Genomic DNA, 24401 nt, shown 5'->3' with positions numbered 1-24401 from the left:
AATACTTATTATTATTATTATTGTTAATAGAACTAATAGTCCCTAAACTATAGGGGAGAAGGTTTCTCATGCACATACTACCACGATGTTATGGAGTTTCGAATATGAGACCATTAATATACAAGATAATATCCATTTGCAGTAGGCTAGATCATGTTAACATGTAGGATAACTTGGATTTGTCATGTCCTGGCCGGCCCACCGAATCAGGCCTAAAGGTCCATGAATTTAGTTTCGTTGAGTTGAGCCCGCATCTGCAGGTGCTCCAGCCAGCCGTGACTCTGTGAGTTGGAAATTGGAAGTGAAGCGTCAAGGATTATGCAGAGAGAGAAACACAAACCTACTATTCTCCCCTCCTCCTCCTCAACACCACCATTTTCTCATTTTTCTGATTCAATTTTTTTATGCAAACAGTAGGCTTTGAACCTTTTTTCTTACTCCCTCAAATCCAAATGCAATCCATTCTCGTGAACTGAAGAATTGGGTGGTCCTCCTCCTTCCTCATCCATCCAATGCCCCAACAAAGAAGAAGATGATGAGAAAACCCAAACCCATTGCCATTATCTGTTGTATCAACCACCCACCTGAGCCCTTTCTCTCTCTCCTCCTCCTCATCAAACCCTTCTCCTCCTCTTCCACCATTGCCGCTGCTTCTCCTTCTCTTCCTCCAGTCCCCGAACAGCCACTGGATCTCTCCTCCCAGCTCTTCGCCATTCTCTCCCGCCCCAATTGGCAACGCCACCCTTCCCTCAAGAAACTAATCCCCTCCATTTCCGCTTCCCACGTCTCTTCCCTTTTCGCTCTCAATCTCGACCCCCAGACCGCCCTCGGCTTCTTCAACTGGATCGCCCTCAAACCCGGTTACAGGCACACCGTCCATTGCCATTCCTCCTTGCTCAACATTCTGATCCCCAATGGGTTCTTCCGGGTCGCCGAAAAGATCCGAATTTCGATGATCAAGGCTTCCACTTCCGCTCAGGATGCCTTGTTTGTGCTCGAATTTTTGCGGGGAATGAACCGCTCTCTAGAATTCGAGTTCAAGCTCACTGTCAGGTGCTACAATTTGCTCCTAATGTCATTGTCTAGGTTTTCCTTGTTTGAAGATTTGAAAACTCTGTATTTGGAGATGTTAGACGATATGGTTTCGCCGAATTTGCATACGTTTAATACCATGATCAATGCTTCCTGTAAATTGGGCAATGTGGCTGAGGCAGACTTGTATTTTAGTAAGATAGGGCAGGCGGGCTTGCGCCCTGATACGTTTACGTACACTTCTTTGATTCTGGGACATTGTAGGAATAAGGATGTGGATACTGGCTATAGGGTTTTTAAGCTAATGCCGCACAAGGGTTGTCAAAGAAATGAGGTTTCCTATACTAATTTAATACATGGATTTTGTGAGGTAGGTCGGATTGATGAGGCTTTCAAGTTGTTTTCTCAAATGGGGGAGGATAATTGTTTTCCAACTGTGCGTACATTTACCGTTCTTATTTGTGCATTGTGTAAATTGGGAAGGAAATTAGAAGCTATGAATCTATTTAAAGAGATGACGGACAAGGGTTGTGAACCAAATATTTATACTTATACCGTGCTCATTGATAGTATGTGTAAGGAAAATAAGCTTGATGAGGCTAGAAACTTGCTAAACAAGATGTTGGAGAAAGGGTTGGTTCCTAATGTTGTCACCTACAACGCAATGATTTATGGGTACTGTAAGGAGGGAACAGTTGAGGCTGCACTTGATATTTTGGCTTTGATGGAGTCAAGTAATTGTTGTCCAAATGCTCGAACATTCAATGAATTGATTTCCGGGTTTTGTAAAAGGAAAAATGTATACCAGGCAATGACACTGCTTAATAAGATGCTTGATCGGAAGCTCTCGCCAAGCCTAGTTACATATAATTCATTAATCCATGGGCAGTGTAAGATAGGCCATTTGGATAGTGCTTATAGGTTGGTTAATTTGATGAAAGATAGTGGTTTGGTTCCTGACCAATGGACTTACAGTGTTCTCATAGACACTCTCTGTAAGAGGGGGAGATTGGAAGAAGCTCATGCCCTGTTCGATTCTCTCAAAGAGAAAGGCATAAAGTCAAATGAAGTGATCTTTACTGCTTTGATTGATGGTTATTGCAAGGTTGGGAAAGTCAGCGATGCCCATTCCTTGCTTGATAGAATGCTTGCAGAAGACTGTTCGCCAAACTCGTACACTTACAATACCTTGATAGATGTGTTGTGCAAAGAAAGAAAACTGAAGGAAGCACTATTACTGGTGGAAAAAATGTTAAGTATTGGTGTGAAACCTACGGTATCTACTTATACAATTCTAATTAAGCAAATGTTGAAAGAAGGGGACTTTGACCATGCTCATAGGCTTTTCGACCAGATGGTGTGTTCTGGTAATCAACCTGACCTATTTACTTACACTACATTTATTCATGCATATTGCGGCATAGGGAATGTAGAAGAGGCAGAGAAGCTGATGATTAAGATGAATGAAGAGGGAATTATAGCAGACTCATTGACTTATACATTATTAATTGATGCATATGGACGTATGGGATTAATTGATTTGGCATTTGATGTTCTTAAGCGTATGTCAAATGCTTGTTGTGATCCTTCTCACTATACCTATGCCTTTCTGATCAAACATCTTTCGAATGAAAAGTTAATGAAGACAAACAATAATATAGTGGGACTTGATTTGGTCCCCAATGTCTCCTCCATCGATATTACTGGTGTATGGAAGACAATGGATTTTGAAATTGCTTTAGAGCTCTTTGAAAAAATGGTTGGGCATGGTTGTGCACCCAGTACGAACACTTATGACAAGCTTATAGTAGGTCTTTGCAAAGAGGGACGCTTGGACGTAGCCCAGAGTTTATACAGTCATATGAGAGAGAGAGGAATTTCTCCCAGTGAGGATATTTATAATTCTTTTCTTACTTGTTGCTGTAAGTTGCAAGTGTATGGAGAGGCATCAATATTTGTGGATGCGATGATTGAGGATGGTTATTTACCAACATTGGAGTCCTCAACTTTGCTTGTATGTGGGCTTCTTGATGAAGAGAAGACTGAGAAGGCAAAAGCCGTTTTTCGTACTTTGCTTCGTTGTGGGTATAACTACGATGAAGTAGCTTGGAAAGTTCTCCTTGATGGTTTACTTAAGAGGGGTCTTGTCAATATATGCTCTGAGCTCGTAAGCATCATGGAGAAGATGGGTTGCCAGCTTCATCCTCAGACATATTCGATGTTGATTGAGGGAATTGATGGACCGTAAAATACCGATATTTGATGTTGGTGTTTTCTGGGTTTTAAATCTTTATCTGTGAGCACTACAAGCAAAGTGATTTAAAAAAATTTATATTCACAGTGATTTTGTGTAAGCGCTATGAATTGTGAATACGAGCGTTTACACCTAGTTATTTATGTATCGAGAGAATGTGACACAGGATTTGTAGTCTTTCAAGTGTTTTATTTGCTATGTGAATATGCTTTCTCTTCATTCAGCGAGTACATATATCATATGTTTCTCTGGGATGAGGACCTTGGCGTTGAGGATTTTTTGACAAAAAATGGTAAGCATAACCAGTTAACTTTGATAGAATGATCTTTGGCATTCTGTGACGTGATTGCTGTTAGATTTCACACTATTTTGGATGCTTTGATGTTTTAGATTTAAAAAAAAATGCAATCCTGCACATGTATGTATGCTTATTTCCTGTGCACAAGGCTATTAACTGCAATATCTGAATCGGAATTATTAGAATGTCATGATTTTGTTTAATCTGAGTGCACAAGAAATTAAACCTAGAATAGTTAAATGCCAAAGTCTAGTTTCTCCAAATTAGAGTCACAAAGCCATTCAATTACCCCTAAACACACACACGTGAATGCATAATATGTGACTATTTCTCCTAGTAATAAGTATTATACCTCACATTCTTGTCTTTCCGATAAAAAACTGTCTCACATATTTATACAACAATAGTTTGAACAGATTTTATGGAAAAATTGTTAGAAATGAAGGCATTACTTTTCCTGAAATAATGGTTTTAAAATTTAGACCACTACTTTACCATTTTCTTACTAGTAAAGATGATGAAACTAAACCAATCTTTGTATTTTGAACAATAAGACACATTATCACATAAACAATTTTTTTGTTTCTCCTTTTATCCCATGGTGCTCAAATTTTTTTATTCCATCATGAACATGTTAAATCTCGTGTAGATATCTAGCAACTGTTCGGGAAGAGGGACTTGAAATATCACAGCTTGCAGTTGGCTGCCAACTCAGAGCCGTAACATTCAGTCAATGCATGCATGAAGAAATCAGAAGTGCAGAGGTTAGTGTATTTCTTTTTCCTGGATAAGTAGATTTCTTTTGTAATATTGCAGTCTAACTAATAGCCACAGTACTTGAAAACGAAGGCACCAATATAGTTGAGGGATTTATCAGCACATGGATTTCTTTCAAGACAAAGGAAAAAAGAAAAAGAAAAGATAAAGCTAAAAGAAAATAATGGAAGGTAGAATTTTGGCATTTTGTAAGTGAAAGGTACTCAGGGAAGAATAAAAACTTTCCGGCAAGAATACAGTTAATAATGGTGGTCTTTTCTGATGGAAGAACATATCTGACCTTTTTCTGTTGCTTTTTAAGTGTAAACATATCTGGCTTCATCTTTTTCGAGTCTATAGATTTCTTTTCACTTCCTGTGTGGTGTCATTGCACTAGGGAGAGTCTCAAACCCCAAACCCTAAACCCTAAATCTTTGACCTTCAGTGAAAGTAAAAGTTTCTGCTTCGCTTTCCTTCTAAGAGATCCATCTTTACTCTGATTCTTATTTCATTTTTCTATAAATTTTGTCCTCTTCCTCATGACCCAGATTGATCTTTAAATTTACATAGGAACCTAAACTTCCAAAGGAGCAAAACCCAGCAATTTGATTTTTTTCCCCCCCAAAAATTGTTTCACATTCGGTCATCTTAGTCCTTATTAGGCCAAGATAAATAGGGGGAGTGTAGACATCTTTTATAAGAGGATTGAAAGTCTGATGGTAAATTTTCTGTGCGGAGGAATGATGGGAGGGAATAAGGGTAATTTGGTCAAATGGGACTTGGTGATGCACATGAAGGAAAAAAGGGAGTTTAGGTGTTGGGAATTTAATAAGGAGAAATAAACCTTTACATGTGAAATGGTTATGGAGGTTTTCACAGGAGAGGGATGCTCTTTGGTAGGGGTTGCATGACAACAGGTGGGGTTTGTAAAATTGTGACGAGAGGTTTAGGTCGATGTTGGTTTGGGGTTGGAAATGGACAAGGCGTGAGGTTTAGAGAAGACTGTTGTGTAGGAGAAACAGCTTTCTGTAATCTATTTCTTTGTTATGCAGATGATCCCTTTTCCTTAATATCCCATTGCAAGCTTGTGTACGGATTCTTCTTCTTTTCTTTTGAGCTAGGATTTTGGGTTTAGAAGGAATCTAAATTATCAGGATGTGGGGGTTAACAGAGTTATTGGCTGTCTTTGAAAATGTGTGGTTCCATCTAGAGTGGATGGAAGAGTATGGATTTTGGGGTTGCTGGGAGTCTTCTCATGTAATTTTTTTTTCAAAGCAGCTAATGGACAACTCTTCTCTCTCCCTTTTTGGCCCCTCGCATGCAATTTGAAAGGCTGAAGTACCTCCTAAGGTAGGGGTGTTAACTTGGATTATAGTTCATGGGTGGTTGAATACTTGTGATATGGTTCAGAGGAGGCAACCTTCTTGGTGCCTTTTACCCCATCCGTGTCTGATGTGTAAAAAATGATAGTGCAAGATTTGAGTTCTTTGGAGGCAGAAAGAGGGGCATAGTGTTGAAAAGATGCACTGTGTTGGTAATTTTTTGGGTGGTATGGATAGAGGTATAGGAGGATCTTTGAGGAAGGGGTGAGGAGGTGGATCTTGTGGGAGAGGGTTCGATTTTGGGCATCCCTTTGGCGTGAGTACCTTCAGAGTTTAGGAACGAGCTCTTCTCAGACTGTTTTTGATGATTTGGAACGCTGCTGTATTTTAGCCTTTAAATCAATCTATCTGCGTTTAATATTGTACATCAAATCAATCTGCGTTTAATACTGTGCATCAAATCAATCTGCAGGCAAATTGCTTTTATGAGTAAGGAAGTCAAAATTGGGTTGCGTCAACTCTGCACTGCATCTTGTCTTTATGGGTAATTGTTCTCTGATTAATTATTCCCTCCAAAGTGACAGAATGACTTGATTCATGGGGGTGTGAAATGCAGCTCTGTTATTTTGCACAAGTAACTTTCCAGTGTTTTAGGCTGTAGGCTTGTAGCTTCCATTTTTAACCCTCTTGGCTGTGTTCCTTGACTATCTTTCAGGGAGATCGAACAAAAAATGTTTCTGTCATCGGCTCTGAATGGTTTATCATAGTTTTCATACATGGCATCGCAGATGACGTTAAGGCAAGTAGCCAAGTATCAGCCTCTTCAGGTTTTTAACTGTTTGGAATGGCAATGATGACAAATTGTCTGGTTTGTCACGGTTTGGGTCCTACCCATCTATAGCAGGTGACTAACATCAATAGTTTGATGAATATAAGCTGATACGGATGTGCATTCGAAATGGTTGCTTATTTTGTTTTGGCAGGATAAGCTCACCTTTGGCGTAGATGTTCCATGTTGTCACACTTTCCATCTATTCATTTGCACAGGTGAATATTGCCCTACCTCCTCAAAAAAAGACTCAAAAATATGTGTGTTTGAATTCTTTGTTAATTTTCATTTTTCCTTGCATTAGATTATTGATGTACAATGAGAATTTAGGAACCCTCGGGTTCCCTTAAAGTCAATAATAGACCTAAAATAGGCCTCAATATGTCCTTTTCATCCATCGCAACCACTTATGTACTTATCTGCTTCTTATGATGCTTTCCTGTATTGAAATGAAGATCTTTAAGGAAAGATGGAGTTATGCAGTACAGGAGCTTAACGGTGTTTGGTTGACCCATATCAGTTGGTGGCCATTCTTATACTCAAGACAATAGAGACCAGAAATCTGTCATTGTGCATGCAAATATCTGGTGCAGAACCAAAGGAGAACCAGCTGGGGGAGCTCAGAAGCGGTTGGAATCCTACTCAACAGCCTTACCTGGCATGATGCATCTCAAACAATATATAGAACTTTCTGATGATACGATTACGACAGCTGATTAAAAGTATTTCAAGTGTGATTAGGAACTCCTTAACCGATTGTGAAATTAAAAATATTTCTTCTCCATAAGCTTCAAGGCACTCCTCATGAAAACGGCATAAGCATTTTTTGTTGTTGCCTCACACATTTTTCAGTTACATTTGGGAGAAAGTATATTAGCTAATGCCGTAGCCAAAGGACATTTTATTCATTTGCTGGTTTCTCTTTTCTTTGTGTGTTTTTTTCCTTCCCAAAACAGACTATATTATTAGAACTTGAACATGAGATAATATTGTTGTACAAGGAATTTCCAAAGAAATACAAAGAAAATGACAGCATATGAAACTTCAATCCCTCTCAATCCCTAAATCATAGACACTTTACCCAAATCGATTTAGGGCTCACACACAATATCAAGTCCAGAATGAATTCCATAATAAATAAATTCAAGTCCCAAAAATTCATACGAATATGTTAAGGTGAGTAGAGAGATATACGATGTAGACCTTGTTTTTGGTCGAATGGATATGTAATGGATGTTTTCATTGAAAACGGGCAGTGCCCACGTTCTTCTTTTACAAATTTATAAATAAACCTAATTCTAGACATGTATTTATAAAAAAACCCAAGCACTATTTAAACATAGAAACACACCCAAAATCAACAATTGTATATTTTTTGGGTGTGTTTATAAATGGGTTTTGAGTGTGTGTAATGATGGGTTTTGGGTGTGTTTATGAAGTGTTTTGGGTGTTGGGTTTTTTTATAATTTCAGCCCCCATTTTGGGTGTTTTAATGAAACTCCCTTCTTCTTTTTGTTGCTGTTTTTCTTTTCCTATTTCTCTCTTGTATTGGGATATCTTTTCCTATTTCTCTCTTGTATCGGGATATTATCGTAATTTGTGACGTAGTGAAAGTTTTATCATTGTTAGTTTATTACATTTTTATGTTTTTTTTATTTTTATTTTATAAATAAAAAGGACAATAATACAACATTAAATATGCCCTCATATTTTTCTCATTTATAAATCCGCACCAAAATAAAAATAAAAAATAGAGGAAGAAAATGTGGGCATTAGACAATGGCAAGTGAATAAGTTATGTCATCTGTAAGAAAAGAATGTGAAGGACATATTCCCTCTTTTGTTCCAAACACAGTCTGCCCTGCCGGCGGCGTCACCCTTGGGTGGATGGGCATTTTGGTCAGAATAACAAAAATATTGTATTGGTTTAAGTTTCAGCTTTTAATAAATTTGGATATTTTCAAAACCAAAAACCTCCATAAAAACTCAAAACCCTGACACCCAGAGCCGCATACACTATGCTCTGGTCTCTCAGCCACTGCCAGTGGCGGATGCAGGAATTGCCACTCGTGGGGTCACAAAAATAGTGGCGGCGACGGAGACGGTTGGTGGTGAACGGCAGCTAGCACTCTTGGCTGCAGTGTCAAGGGATGAGATAATGGTAGTGGACAGGTACGGACCCAGGAATTGCAAATTGAGCGGGCTAAATTTACTTTAAGTACAAATATATTAAGAAAATTTGGTGAGTGTTTGTGGATTTTGTAGATTTTTAGGCTTGAACAATAGATTATATGAACTAAAAACTAGAGGTAACCCACATGAGTGACTTTTTTTTTTTGATAAATTATAAGCCCTTGTTGCTATTTTATTATACGACATTTGAAATAGAGAAAATGATAGAATTATTGATAATATTGTTGAAATATTTGGAATGGATTGAAAGGAAACAAAGAAGAAAAGAAAAAAGGAAAAGATATTTATTATATTTCCCCCTCTCTCTCTTTTTAATCACTCCCTCTCTTTTTTATTCTTTTTTCCTCTCTCTCTCCTCCCGTCTTCCTCTTACTTTATTCTTTTTCCTTCTTCCTTTTTCCCCTCTCTCTTTTTTAATTCTTTTTCCTCTCTCTCTTTCTTCGTGCTCCAGCTGCCACCACCGAAGCTTCTTCTTCTTCTCCATTTCCATGGCTGCCAAGGGCAAAAACCAGTCCCTACCACTAAACTCCAGATCTGCCGTGGGGTCGTCTGACCCCATTGACCCCATGGTGGATCCGCCACTCCATGGCCCAATTGAAGTCCATTTCCGCATTCTCGTCCTCCAACCTCGCTTTTCACGGTCCCAAAAGAGGTACATTCTTTTCATAAGAGAAATGGTACATATTCTCAAGAGCAATTTCTGGTTGTAGTTTTGTTGTTGGAGAAAGCAGAATTCATTTCAGATTGATGCTTAAGGATTTTGTAAAATTTGAGGAGAAATTGGCAGTACCCAAACACTTAAATGCTTAATTTTTAATAGAAAAATAGTTGGTTTACCGTGTGATGGTATATTCTGATATGAACATGTATCACATTTTTTGCTTATATGAGCAGAGTCATATCCATATCATGGCAAAGTTTGTTGTCCAGGGAAATTATCTTCATTTTAAGAGGTAGCTATACCTATATCCATAATGCCTGTTACATATCAATTTTCTCTCTCCTTATAATTCTTGTTGAAAGCTTGATTTTGGTTTCTTCCTGAGTTGTTTGCAATTTTATTTATTTATGTTTTTTACTTAAAACTTGTTTCTGCAGTTGGGGGCAAGAAAGAGTGAGCTACAGGGGAATGCATTTGCGGTTACTAGTGGCAATGGAAGTGTAACTAGAGTTCATGACAAGCAAGGTGGGGATGCCTTGCCTAGTCAGTGGTTCTTTCTCATGTTGGCCTTGGTTCTGCTTTTGGATGTTCCCGCTTTTGTTTTGTTTTGTTTATGTTTATGTTTAAACAACATTTTTGTCATGCAATTTGATCTAAACCTTTGCGTGCTGTATTTGTCTGGCTTTTCTTGTGTTGTTTATACTGACACCCACACATGTGTATAATAATATATGTTTTGTGGCACCTCAGTTATTGAAGTATACTTAATGAGTTCATTGTGGTGATCTGATATGGTGAGATGACATTAGTGAAAAAAATTGGACTATTGTGAAAAGTTTAGCAAATTAGTATTTTGTATGCATGTTGTGCGTATCAGTGAATGTACGCATCTAGACAATAGAACTTCCAAATCAGGGGATGATATGTAGGATTCTTCTGTAAAGATGCATGGGTATGTTAGGCGGCATTCTAGCTAAATGCCAGCATTTCAGCCCATGGGAAGAGAAAACAAAAGAGCAGGTCCTTGCCTCCCCTGATATTTCTTTCTGAGCTGCTGAACTCACTTAAGCCGTCAATATAGAGAATTAGAGAATAAGGTAGAAAAGGCCCTTCCAAGCTTGCAGTTCTCTTTTTATTTTACTGTCAAACCATGGCTATGGGTATGTTTGCTATGATTGTTTATTTTAAGCATGCAATAACCTTATAGAACTGTGTCCTCTAGAATTTATTTTGTGATGAGGTTTCAAAATCCCCTTTAATTAAGTCATAGCATATGTACAGATTCTTCATGCAAATTGACTGTTATTGGACACCTAGGAATATGTTTAGCCACAGAAAATCAGAATTGTTGGATCACATATTCACATTCCAAGAAGTGAACATTGCTGTTAGAGAGATAAAGGAGTTTAAATGAGATGCCATTATATGATATTCCATTTTCTAAGTTCACTCATCTACTGATTTTGTAATATACTAAATATTTGAGGTATTAGATGCCAATGTAATATTATCTTCATATCAATGCAGTTATTAGAGCAGTGCTGCCCAGTTATAGTGAGACAGAATCTAGTTTCAGCTGGATTTGAAGGATCTTCCTATTGACGGTCGGAATGGAAGAACTCTTTCGTATTGTGTGAACAATCGGTGGGTGAGTATGTACGGCACTTTTTTTTTTCAAAATATACGCACATTTTTTTCGACTGAAAGGACCCTTTTTTTTTCTTTAAAAAAATAAAAATAAAAATGTGGAGACAATCCCAAAATTCCCAACAGCTATATCCTTTCTCCAAGATTTAAACGGCTATATCATATCTTTCAACATTCATCTATCAAATCTTTTCTTCATTCCAAGATTTCCAACCCAGAGCTTTCTTCATCTCAAGATTTCCAACCCAGAGCTTTCTTTCCAACCCAAGATTTCTTCATCTTCTTTCCCTCCTCATGGCATCCGAGTGTATATTTGAGTACACAGCTGAATGGAATAATGGAATTGCATATGCTGCAGTGGAAAACCCAGAATTGCATATTCTGCAGTTTGAAATTGGGTTCTGCCTATTTGTTTGTGCAATTCTGGGTTTTCCACTGCAGCATATGCAATTCCATTATTCCATTTAGCTGTGTACTCAAATGTACACTCGAATGCCATGGGGTGGGGAAGAAGATGAAGAAATTTTGAGTTGAAAAGAAAGCTCTGGATTGGAAATCTTGGGATGAGGAAAGTTCTGGGTTGGAAATCTTGGGATGAAGAAAAGATTTGAATGAATTGAAAGATATGATATAGCCGTTTAAATATTGAAGAAAGGATATAGCCGTTGGGAATTTTGGGACTGTCTCCACATTTTTATTATTATTTTTTATAAAGAAAAAGGGGTCCTTTCAGTGGAAAAAATGTGCGATATTTTGGAAAAAAAAGTGCCGTACGGACTCACCCACCGATTGTTCACACGATACGAAAGAGTTCTTCCATTCTGACCTTCAATAGGAGGATACATCCGACTACTAAACCACTGGACCTCAACCTTGTTTGGACCTTTGTCTTCGGGAGGATGCAAAGATAGGAAGATCTTTCAAAATCTCTGAGGAGAGGAGCCTCACTTAAAAAAGATGAAAAACATCGCCACTGAAAGCATCACCATGTTCAATCTGGATGATCTCCCTGACTTTTTATTGGTCGAAATCCTCAAAAATCGGCAGTTCAATGCATGTGTGTGTCCAAACGTTGGCAGTCTTGTTTCTAATCCTTATTTTGTTGGCCGCTTTCTACGTCTCCAAAGGGATAACCAGATGCCCATTAATACTTATTTCCTGTTCACGAATCCAAAGAACAAAAGGAAATTGTTTTATTCCCTTTTGGGGAAGGAGCTTAAAAGAACCCGCAACTCGTCTGTTTTGAGTTTCCTGCCTCCTTTTCAAGGGCCTCCTGCTGTCAGTGTCGGCACACAAGGTGGTGAACCCATCGTGGTAGGGGAATACAATGACTTGCTTTTATGCTGCGCAACCGCGCAACCACGTGGTTTCAACGTGATTACTACATTTGCAATCCATACACCAAGCAATGGGATGCTCTTCCTCCCCCTCCTCAATGCCACAAAAGTATATATAAGAGTTGGATTCATTTGCGAACCCTACTATAATACTACTAGTACTACCAGTACAATATTCCAGCTTAAATGCCGAGTATAGGTACAGTGTTGTGCGACTAATTCCTGAATTTCCAGGGAATGGGAATTCATCATCCTCCCAATTCAAAGCACAGATTTTCTCTTCTGAGACCAGTAAGTGGACAGAGTTGTATTAAGTCCACGAAGCTTTCATTTCGATAACTTGGCTTGCAATGTCGGGGTTGCGTGCAATGGAATGTTGTACTGGTGGAGCACTGCTCATGCTGATGATGGTGCCTTTATTATTGGTTTGGATCCCTACTCCAATAATAGTAGTAGCACTGGTGATTACAAGAGTATTATGTACGTTTCATCGATAAGCCTGAAAATGAGGATGGATACATAGACTTGGTAGGTGTGTGTAACGGAGAAGGGTGTTTTCGATTTTAAAGATGATCAAGTTGTGGACAGCGCTGCTGCAGGCAAATGGTGTTTGGTAGGCGAAACTTCCATGTACCCATTGTTTTTGGAAACATTGACAAATGAGGGGCGCTGGGTTGACAAGTTTATGGGTCTTGCTTTCAACCCAAGTAATAAGGATAAGTTTTATCTAGAATGGGATCAACACATTTTTGTACTTGACATTCGTTTAGGATTGTTATGGAAGGGGTGGGAAACTCCGTGTAGTTATAGTCCGATTCTTGTTGGGAGAGTTGCCTTCCCAGTTGTCCTCCAATGGTGACCGACACCAGTTACTAGACACAAATGGATGTCCTCGAGTTCAAATCGTGTAGCAGAAGGGCATGGCCAGAAGCTCAACAAGGAAGAGACCTCATTCTCAAGGGCGAATAATAACAGCAGCAGATTTCTTATTGCAGAGAAAAAAAATGCAAATTAACTAGGCTAGTTTGAATGCGCAAGCAGTTTCATCCGCTCATTCAATTCAAGAAACAGACGACAAAGTTACTTAATCCATATTTTATAGTTTCTGCTTTCAAAAGGTTGCACGAAGTGGTGCATAATATTATCCCTCATTCTCTTCCCATTGTATTGTGCTCTATTTGCTGCCGTGGCAGCTAGAACCATGATTTTGAACAAATAATAATAAGAACAAATTAATCAAAATTGCAAGTCCAGCTTTTATTTTGTGTGTTCTATCCTCTGGTATTTATTATTTAAAAGTTCTCCTCATGTTAAATGAACTAATGTTTGCTAATATAGGGTATAAACAAACATCAATTCATCCGACTCAAAGTTGGCACAAATTAAAATGTAATTACTGGACTCAAAGTTGAGAGATCGAAAGTGAAAAGAAAAAACGAATCCAAAAAATATAATTAACAAGAAAATTACAAATCACATTCTGGATTCCAATGGTCCAAAGTGCTTACTAGAGTCTGAGAATCAAAAGTTGGAATCAAAACTTTTGGCAGAAAGTATGGGTACAGTACAGTGCAGAAATTTGACAAATTATCAAAGTCGTACATTGGAATTAGCTTCTCGACCTTAACAAAAGCATATTTCTTTCCTAATTCTATACAACTGCAGAATGTGGAATGGTGTATGGTTAATTTTGTCCACCAGTATGCATACTTGTGTATCTCAGTAGTGAACTCAAATGTCCTCAGCGTGAACCCACATACCTTCTATTATAATATCGGCAAACCCGTCTCCAATTTGGAACTTCGGACGGACGTTGGTCTCCATACCAGCCTTTAGCCATCGGGGCCGAACACATCGAGCCAATTTAGCTGCTACTTTGCTTTGCATCACGGATGTGGAACATAAGCTGCAAGACAATCCAACTTTAGACCAATCATAGAAATGGCAGGCACACACCCACTGTTATAACCAAAAAATAAAAATAAAAAGAAAAACGATTCGCTGCTTATGTTTTTGTTGCTCATATTATGCTTGTGCCCAAAATGGTGTCATTTCGGTCTAAAATTAAATCGCTGGTGTTTAAAGATTTTATGAGGAAGATAATTGAAAGAAAGCCTGAAACAACCTAAGTTTTTATACAAGAAAAATATCAGAATACGTAAGCAGAGATCTGAACTCCTATGATTAGACTACCACGTGCTTTGCTCCATTATATTTAGGCATTAGTATTCAAGAAACCATCAAAGTTACTGAAAATAACAATTTTACATATTATCCACCTCAAAAAAATTCTTTAATTTTTCATCAAGCGTTAGATCTCCTAATATATCAAAAAAATTTGGATTTAAATTACTTTTGCGCAAAAATACAACCTGTGTAAGGCCATGATTGTCAAACAGATTTCACCAGTTCTCCCCTTGATTAAAGCACAACGTGTATAAATTTCATGGAAAAATAAACCCCACAGGGTGTCTGTATAAATAAATCTACTCTTAGAGATATAACTAGATCCTTATGGCCTTACCTTTGTCCCTACATAAAACGTCAAAAGCATGCCAGCCAGAACAGGTAGTCCTGTACAAAGAATATCATTAGCACCCCAGCAGCAGCATTTGTAAGGATAACAGGGAATATAAAATTTCAACATACCTTCTCTGTTAAGGAATTGAGAAATCAACCAACTAATGCCGGATGGTCCAATAACAAAACCAACAAGGTTTGCTACCTACATAAACATTGGCTTTAATAAAAATATTGGATGCAGAAGCGTTAATAAAGCAAAATGATTAGCATTTTAATTGGATGTTTGTATCATGATAGCATTTACACATTCTTGTTAACACATAAGGTCATTCCATTTTTGCAATATCTCAGTGGTTCATTATTATCAGTTTGGCAACTGCATATAACCCAAAGTACTTTGAAGTGCTAAGTACCTTCGGTTTTCCGAGCATTGGATTCTCACTGAAATCAGTTAGATGCACAAACATGTTACAAATAAATATAAAGCATGCCCTTTGATCAACATGACGAGTGAAGGAAAAGACTCCTAAAAGTTAAATTTAGACAAGTATTGTTTCATAAGAACCATCGGAAAAAGGTCCTTATTACTACTTCATTTTGGCGCATTAAGAATTTTGAATGTTCATGTGGTACTGAGAATTTAATCATCTGGTATTATTTTACTGATCTCCAGGAAAACGTCGTATTAAACACACAAATTTCAAAGTCAGTATGATCATCAAGTGGAACATAACTATTTATGAATGGTAAATGCCTTAATTAAATATAGAATACAGACCATGAGACAAGTGATAGTGATAGCACCAGCAACTGCACTTAGTTCGCGAACAACAAACTCCCCATGAGTACTCTCAACCTGACAAGAATACAACTCAAGATATAAACCAAAAAGAAAATTGTAGTTTAAGGGGCAGTTTGGCACAAAAAGAAACAGGGACCAAAGTGGGACACATGGCAAAGTTCAGGGGCAGGCACAGAGCCAGTCACCATAACGGTTGTGCTAACCCAGCCCAACTATTCAAAGGCCAAAACCCATAGCCTACAACCACTGCCCCAGTCTATATGCTCAGCCCATTCCTTTTAAAAAGTTCTGTCCCTGTTCAGGAGGTACAGCTAAATATTTTTTGGCACTGAATACCTCCAAGAAACAACAGCACGGTGTTTGGCTATATGAGAGGTGGAAAAATTGGAATGGTCATCCTCACTAACTTAAGCCGTAAAATAAGAAGAAAGAGGTCACCTGAAATGCATTTACTGCTGATTTTAATATCATTTCCGGAATAAAGAATAAGCACGTCAGCCATGCCCAGGAAAGAAGCTTCCTAATGCCAAAGACAGAAAATAAGTTAGAGTAAGGCACAAGTTTCAACAAGGCTCTGCTCCCATTTGACAGGAAAGTAAGATGTAATCAAGAAGAAAAGGTCAACAGCAGCTAGAAGTACCACTCTAGATCATGCCAAATGGCAACAAATGTGAATACAACCCACACATTGAGAAGCTTCCTCCGAGTGCCCCCAAGAGGAATGTACAAATACCTATTGTTGTCAACAAACATGTCGGGGTTAGAAACAGGATTACAAGACAAATTCAAAGCATAAAAGGTTGGAAGTTTCACCTCACAAGCCATTTGTTGTAGGAAGCATGCCAGTTCTTCCAAAAGGTTTCCAGGTTGTAGCAATTATTTATACACCTTGGCATATTCTCAGGGACCTCAATGCCACATATCTGCAGTAATTGGAAAGAACAACAAAATCACTTTCCCACTGTATAGCAACATTAATACTTAAAGCTTGTTAAATCATTATGCACACAAATTACAGATAGAACAACGTATAGTAGACAGCACCCAGAGAAAAGGCCAAATTTCAGAAGAAAATAAATAAAACTTCATTTACATATACCCACCAGTGACCAGAACCGGAAATAGCGCCATATCAGAAAAAACTTTAGCCACATGAATATTAAAACCTGCACAATCATAAGAAAGTAAATAACCTTGACCTGAGCTGAAATAAATAAATGAAACCACCCAACAACGAGGATGGAAATTGAAACAAAGTAAAAGGGAAAACTACTAAAAGACCCATAAAGAAAAGCCATTTGACATACTTTTTCACTCACAAAAGTTCACAAAATGAAATATAACATCGAGATAACCCAATCCCTTAAACTTCATTTTGTTGCAGACTGCATAGTATCTGAGTATGGTGAGAAACTTGGAAATGTTTACATAAGAAATTGTTACATCATATCCACGAGGACTATAAAGATCACAAGTTAGTTTTTAATATTAATAGTACCGACTCCTTTTCACAAATAACCATTTGAGGATTTTTTAAAGCATTAATCACCAATAGCTTTTGACTAACTCTCAATCCAAAGAAACTTATGAATATTTTCTATTTAAAGATATATTTAGTCAGCATTTTGTACAACATATCTCACAAACAGAAATAAATTATTCAGTACTGTCCATGCAAACATTGTCTATGGTGTGTCCTTTGCATTTTCCAAAAGTAAATGGTCCACCTTAAATTAATAATACGTTATTTAGCTTCACAATGTATTTCCATTCATATAATATGAAAACTTGAGATATTAAAACTCTAATCATGAAAAACCTTGATAATGTAAGGACCATCTCTTACCCCATATCCAATAATAAACACATCCATAGGATGTAACTCTTTCCACAGGCCACTAATAGGTACAGAAGAAGAAAAAATTGTTAAAATATTATTCAAAAGATAGAACATGCATATACACACATGCATGCACGGACACACGCACACACACTATATATGGTGTATCTTTAACTATAAAGACACTCACCTGATTGCAAACGCATTGTAATAAAAAAGATGTGTCATTAGTTCCATCAGAAGAAGACTGAATACCCAGCGCAAACCATACCAAGCAATGTCTCTAGCTGATAAGTTATTTTGAGGAACATCCAACTGGAAGAACATTGCAATAAAGATAATTGATGAAACTCTGCAGTAACATACAGGAAGGACTAGCATATCCAATGGTTGGAAACAGAGATCCAGTGCACTTGATAATCCGGAAATGACCAACTCTTTGAGTTAGTTTGAAAAAATCACATATGTAGGAAAAATTCCAAACTACAGGAACAACAGTCAATGTATTGCTCAGCAACAGTCAGGGTATATCAGAAGTCTTCAACCAAACAATATCAATTTTTTTTTTTTATAAGAAACAAAGACACTAAACAATATCATTATTGTAGCTAATTTCATTCGAAGTTTGTACCATGAAGGCAGGTGTTTCAAACTTTATACTTGTATTTTTAAGCATTTGAATATCACCAAAGTCTTTATCTCTAGAAAAGCACCTGGGCAACCAAAGAATGTTTCTCAAATGGGATAGTCTGTGATAATTATCATTCATTTCAGTAGTTCATCAATGAAAGACAATAATCATACAAATAGAACACTAATGCACAAGAAAGAGAACAGGACAGTATCTATATTGAAAGTGACAGACCTGTGAGGCAAATGCATTGAAGCTTACAATCGGCCCAGCAAGATAAAGTGGTGCATATACCAAATAAGAAAGGTAAGTCATAAAGGAAAATTTGTCATTCTGGACACCTCTCTCCTGAGTAAAAGAAGCACGTTTATGAGCATATGGAGAAATTCATTCAGATGGAAGTTAGTTTAAGGATCCATCAACTACAATAATACTGGACTCACACTTGGTGGATAGTGTAAGCTAACCTGTAAACTTTGGTAACAAGTTTTCCCTGATTTACAAATATCGCACCGTTGAATGTGTTTCTGCAATTGCAAGACCAAAGTAAGTATAACCACTAAGTAAATCTTTAAGGCACAAAGTATTCCTTGACAATAATCTGCATGCATGAATAAACTCTTAAGAGAAACTCCATCTGAATGAACCCGGGAATCACCAATAGGTACTGATACATGAATTGATTTGAGGATTTCCAGATAACACTAGATTAAATGCTGTTACATAGTAATTGGCAAGCTCGTGAAGGACAACAAAACATAAAATTACGCTGTTGAGTATGAGCGCAGAAAACTAACGACATATCAACTTCAAAGCCAGTGAAAAGGTTATCATGCACCATAAAAGCAAGCTGCAGAGCAAGGACATTAAAAATGGGCAGGGTTGAATAATGCGAAATCAATAACCACTCCTGACTCTCATCCACAGAAAAATCTGAAGAAAAAAATACTTAAGGGTCTAGAGCAGTAAGTAACATTTGCTGATTATTCTTCAGACCATGGCGGGCTGGAGAATAGTCTCTAGACTAAACCCGTTTGACTTATGTAAGGAGGCCTAAATGGTTTTGTTAAAAGGAGGAATAAATTATCTCCTGCAAAGATTTAATGTATTAATTACACATGTATTTAGGTTCATTGTTTTGGAGTCTTATATTCAATGTTTGAGTCTCTTTATGTCACATGATTAGGTGTCGAATTGTCTTTTAGCATTTCATAGTAAATTTGTTGTGATGCTGGAATTGTTTGAATTTCGTTGGGAGTGAGTCCAATACACCTACTGCATAATACCAAAGGCAAGAGTCCTGATCTCTCTTTTCATCCTTTCTCTTACTATTACCCTACATCACTACCACTACCAGAAGCTTGAAAGGTTCGTAATATCGGCTTCCATGTAGACAAGGTAACGAAAAATCAGAGGAGTTGGGCAGGAAAGAGAAGAGAGAGATCAGACCTCAAAAGGAAAAAAATTACCTTATGGTCAAAACGAGAATCTCGATGTGCCCAATGGTAATCATAGCCAAAGCTTATCATGCGCAAAACAACTGTCACAAACAGCCAGAGTTAAAATAAAAATAAAAAAACATATAAAAGCATGCCTGTTGTGCCCCGTGAATCCATCTCCTTTTAACTTTTAACTTCCATCCTCTATGTGTCTCAACTGAAAACTTTTACTTTTGTTCATGCATTTACTGAAATAAGTAAAGAGGAGCAATGAACTTTTGATTTCGCATTTTCTAATTTCAGTAATGTGACTTTAAAGAATTTTTTTAGTTTAATCTTATTGTGACTTTAAGGGGTGGTATCTAATTACCCCCTAAACTTTGAAGTCAGTTCTGCTTTGCCCCCATGTACTTTTAATTTAATCAATATTCAGTCTAAAACAGAAGAGTTGTGTCAATTTATTTCATTTTCCTTACAAAAGACAATGACCATGTGACGAGCACAAGAAATCAAGATCAAAATTACTGATATGTAAATCCACCATTAAACAAAAAAGCAATGAATAGTTTAAAAATAAACTCATCTCCCAACACCACACCTATCATGGGCCGCCATGGTCACTGCCAACACATTGTGTGCCACCATGGTCGCAAACAAAACCATGCACTTCCACCATCAATTAGTCATCTTCACAATAAAAACTCCACAGCCTACCTCTAACCTTAAGCCACCCGTCAATTAATAAGTGTCACCATAATCAAAATTTTACACCACCACTCGGATGAAAGGACTCATAAACACCATTTACAGCCATAACTCATGAAACGACTCAAATTTTAAGACCCATAAATCCACCAATTCAGTTCTCATATAACAAGCCTTGCACACCCTTGACCTATCATCCACAAAGCTTAAAGCTGTGGCATTGTGGGTCTGCCCCAAGCAGCCACTTTTCACCTTCATTCGAACCAAAAAAGCTGTCATTGAGAGGAGCCCCAAATTACTCTAAACGTTCATCAGTCTGAACTTTGTGTTGTGAGTTTGTATTAGTAAAGGATTTGATGAATTACTTTCATGGAATTTTCAATAAATAGATTGCTAACGCATGGACCAACTATATCTGTTTTTAATTGTCCCCGGGAAAGTTCTGTTGTGGAGAGCCGTGGAATTTAGATGAATTAAATAGTTAGTTCTGCATATAAGATGTTAGTCAAAGCATTATCTTTGAAATTGAGGAAAGTGATGGCTCATAAGAACTCTTATACGGTGTTGAGGAAAGTTCATATTGGTAACCCCATCTGGGTTATTGTTATGATGCATGTATGTGTCTACATATTTACACATATTTGTTTGACGACCAATTGTATGCACATGATATGGAAGAGTAGGTGGAATATGATATATAAAAACCACAATAATGAAAGTAAGCTAATTGCAATTAAATTTTCAAAAAAAATCATTAGGAATCCAACAAAAAAATAAATCATGAGGAATGAAAATTACCAAAGTTAAAGCAAATGTGCCATCTAAAGGTGCCCCGAAAGTTATCCAAATATGCCCACTGTTGCCTATGTACAATGATAAACAGACCAGTAAGCAGATATATCAGAATTTATTGCCTAATAATTTAACTACCCAAAGAAGGGCTTAATAGCCTAGCCAATAAAACTCACCCAATCATGGAAAATGAATATCCTTCATAAACACGATTGCACAGAAGAAAGAATATGTTGAAAATCCAAAATACAAAAGAGAAGTACTTTGTTCGTGCAAATATCTGCAGAAACAAAAGTCTAGTAAACATATGGCAAGAATAAAAAACAGCACAGCACAGCTATGATGATGAAAGAAACAAAATGAACTCTATGAACAGACTCAAATTTTCAGACTGTATATTATTTTCTTTGGTGATCTTAAGATGTAGGAAATAAATTTTTTTTTTTTTCGGATAAAGCATGCAAAAACACAATTTTTACTCGCATAAAACCAAATTATAAAAAGAAAAACTAACTTATACATCAACTCTTGACTGTCAAAATTACCCAGCACCTTAAATTTCGCATGCAAAAGGTTCACAACCATTATAAGAGCTTACAGTCATTCTGTACCTTTTTCTAGAAGCCCTATTCCCATAGATTTTAAAAGTAATGAATTGCAATTGTACAGAAAACAAGTAACCATTTAAAATTTGGAATGTAATGAGGAACAAATAATAAAATAGAAGTCAGAACTAAATCCCCAACGTATATTTTTCCACTGCGTTAAATTAGAACCAAGTTTGAGTAATTCAAATATTTATTTAAAAACGGAGAATAAAACAGATTGCGCCCTCACCATCGAAGTATTATATTTCAAATTTTCAGAAGTTTTAGCTCCTAGAAGCACAAAGAGTGGTATAAAATGAACAAGAATATCAACTGCTAAGTCAGCAAGACATGAAAGTTTAGACATTCTTAAAGCCTACAAATGTTGGCTAACTCTTCATATGAAATCACATTGTTTTGAAACCTGAGCAATGTTCTTTATGTGATCATAACACATACTTACACACTAAGGTTCATGCGGAACTTGTATATTTCAGATAACAACTTAACTGAAGGAAAATAATGCAATATAACTGTAAACAGAAAAAGACTAATGATAACAGTGATAAAAGAAATGCATTACATTATGTATCCACACTTGAATGAAACTCACCTTTACTAAAAGAAAATTCACCAATGCGATTGAGAGGATAAATATGATGCTTGCAGAAACAACGAAAGTCAGAGAACTGCAGCCTCCTTAGACAGAGTATAAGATCCAAGTATTATTATGAATGTAACACATACCAGGCTCCATGCAGATATGATAGGTATGTGAAAGATATCAAAATCCAAATAATGGACATCCCTCTCGCTTTTAAGTGAAAGCTTGTCCTCAATAAATTGGCGATCAACGTAAAAAGTGTGAAAACAACGGTAAGAACAGGTAAATTTCCTTGAAAGTTTCTCCATTGTGCATCAGAAACATCCTAAGCAGAAAAAAGAAAGGGGGTATATCAGACAAATAAAGATTTTATAATTCTGTGAGCATTCAGTGCATTCATATTATGCACACAGTGATACTGAAATAATGCAACACATGAACAAGAATCATATCCAGAAAAGGTCTATCTAACAATGAAATTGCCAACCTATTACAAGCCAAAGAAGGTAATGCAGGAAATAGACTAAAAGTGGTTTGCCCTGGGAGAGGATGTAGAGCAGGAAATAAAAGGTAGTGTAAGAATGTTATCAGTAGGATTTGTCCTCAATCCACTTAACATCCCACCTTGCCAACCGTTAATTAGTTCCAATCCAAGAATGCCTTTCCAAATCATGCTTTTCTATGATAATTAAGAAAGAGTCAAATTTACATATATACACCCGTACATATACAAATATATCTTCAGATACCATGCAACTGTAATGGCACCTCAGACCCTTCGGATTAAACTCATGGTTTAGCCAGATAAGAACCTAAGAGCTAAACTTTAATCCCTAAAACCCAGCTCTACAACCTAAAATAATTAATCAAGCCCTACTTGGAATCAAAACTAAAGAACTTATATATGATGAAAAAAAAAACATGACCCTCATATGTTCAGCTACCCTTGCAAAAAAATAATCAAAATACGAAGTCATTTAGTCATCTAAAATGTGAAAAATTAAAAATTAGAAAATCTCAGTTCCATAAATAAAACTGAAACGAAAATGTGGATAATTGAACAATTTCCAATTGAGCTGATGAAGAACCTAAAAACTGAACCGTTCCGGTCATTAATTTACAGGCCATAAATAAGTTACTATAGAAAGTATATATATACTTGGGAATGGAAAATAGAAGAAATGAAAGGAAATAGAATATTCATTCAATTGACACGCTATGATATCTTTCTTGACTATCTCCTACGTTATTTTTGAAAGGAAATACAATCTAGAAAAAGAAAAAAAAACGAAATTGAATGAAAAAGGAAGAAGACGAAAGGTGAGGAGAGAAGGAACATACATTGAGGCGATGAGGCAACAACCATCCAGGACGCAAACCAAAGAGTTTAAGATAATGATCTGCGTATGAGAAAATTGCATTTGCATTTCAATTAATTAACGTAAAAACAAAAATACCAAAACGAAAAAACAGAGGAAATGGTTTGGGATTGGGTACCGCGAGAGAGCTGAAGGGATCGATGAATGATGAAGGCGTAGAAAGCAGCTGCGTAGAGAATGAGAAAGCCAAGCTCTCTTCTTCTGTTGCCGCTGCTGCTATTCAACAAATTCATAGCTGATGACGAAGAGCTCTGTTTTTTCCTTCACGTCAATTTCAATTTCAAATTCATAGCTGCTCTCTTTTCAACCCACTCCATCTCACTTCTGCTCTCTCTGACTGAAAAAAGTCTGAGTCCCAAAACAAATAAAAAACCGGGTAATTACATTTTGGTCACTGAGGTCAGGGTCAAATTTAATTTTGTTCACCAAACTTTCAATTTTCCGATTTTCGTCAACAGTTAAGATGCACGTTGTGCGTGGGTGCAGGGGCAACTTTTTGCCGGATTAGGTCATGTGAATTTCGTCAGGAGAGGTTGTTTTCTTATTTGCTATTCACAGGGTATCGCCGGGCGGCTATACTTTATAAAATATTTTTTAGAGTATAGCCGCACGGCTATATGTTTAAAATATTCTATTTTAGTATATAGCCGAACGGCTATACTGTTCAAATATTATATTTAAGGAGTACAGCCGCGCGGCTATACTAGCCAAAGGTCAGTAAATAGAATATTTTAATGGTATAGCCGTGCGGCTATACTTTGTTATTTTTA

At 37.0% G+C, this 24401-nt stretch overlaps 3 protein-coding genes across 7 annotated transcripts; 2 read left to right on the top strand and 1 right to left on the bottom strand.

The window, feature by feature from the left end:
* Nucleotides 1–267: 267 nt before the first annotated feature.
* On the top strand, nt 268–7399 carry LOC103318982 (Pentatricopeptide repeat (PPR) superfamily protein). Of its 4 annotated transcripts, none has more exons than XM_089046025.1 (6): nt 268–3578; nt 4234–4348; nt 6135–6206; nt 6378–6461; nt 6646–6709; nt 6947–7399. In XM_089046025.1, exon 1 carries the CDS (start codon nt 533–535, stop codon nt 3278–3280), a length of 2748 nt encoding a protein of 915 aa, XP_088902151.1. In that variant the 5' UTR covers nt 268–532; the 3' UTR covers nt 3281–3578; nt 4234–4348; nt 6135–6206; nt 6378–6461; nt 6646–6709; nt 6947–7399. The 4 variants fall into 4 exon arrangements, with proteins under 4 accessions (XP_088902151.1, XP_016648052.2, XP_088902153.1 ...); XM_016792566.2 differs by having other exon boundaries at nt 6378–6566; XM_089046027.1 differs by lacking the exon at nt 6135–6206.
* An 889-nt stretch (nt 7400–8288) lies between these two features.
* Nucleotides 8289–10106, top strand: LOC148919369 (uncharacterized). Its single transcript, XM_089046309.1, has 5 exons — nt 8289–8390; nt 8497–8663; nt 9136–9336; nt 9579–9637; nt 9783–10106. The coding sequence occupies exons 1-5, from the start codon at nt 8289–8291 to the stop codon at nt 9800–9802; spliced, it is 549 nt and encodes a 182-aa protein (XP_088902435.1). The 3' UTR covers nt 9803–10106.
* A 3646-nt stretch (nt 10107–13752) lies between these two features.
* Nucleotides 13753–24131, bottom strand: LOC103318969 (MBOAT (membrane bound O-acyl transferase) family protein). Of its 2 annotated transcripts, none has more exons than XR_016124166.1 (19): nt 23750–24131; nt 23594–23652; nt 22396–22577; nt 22262–22310; nt 21238–21341; nt 21068–21132; nt 19595–19665; nt 18593–18652; nt 18360–18473; nt 17685–17809; nt 17501–17552; nt 16758–16820; nt 16468–16577; nt 16295–16387; nt 16093–16170; nt 15631–15708; nt 14979–15054; nt 14854–14903; nt 13753–14235 (listed from the first exon to the last, which is right to left on the bottom strand). XR_016124166.1 is itself a non-coding variant. In XM_008220443.2 (19 exons), the coding sequence occupies exons 1-19, from the start codon at nt 23862–23864 to the stop codon at nt 14194–14196; spliced, it is 1590 nt and encodes a 529-aa protein (XP_008218665.2). In that variant the 5' UTR covers nt 23865–24131; the 3' UTR covers nt 13753–14193. The 2 variants fall into 2 exon arrangements, 1 of the variants encoding a protein (XP_008218665.2); XM_008220443.2 differs by having other exon boundaries at nt 16093–16174.
* Nucleotides 24132–24401: the final 270 nt, after the last annotated feature.

The sequence above is a fragment of the Prunus mume genome, linkage group LG2 (assembly GCF_029339155.1).
Source record: "Prunus mume cultivar Tortuosa linkage group LG2, ASM2933915v1, whole genome shotgun sequence".
NCBI lineage: Eukaryota > Viridiplantae > Streptophyta > Magnoliopsida > Rosales > Rosaceae > Prunus > Prunus mume.
Note: the sequence above shows the minus strand (reverse complement) of the source record. Positions and strands in the feature narration are given on the sequence as shown.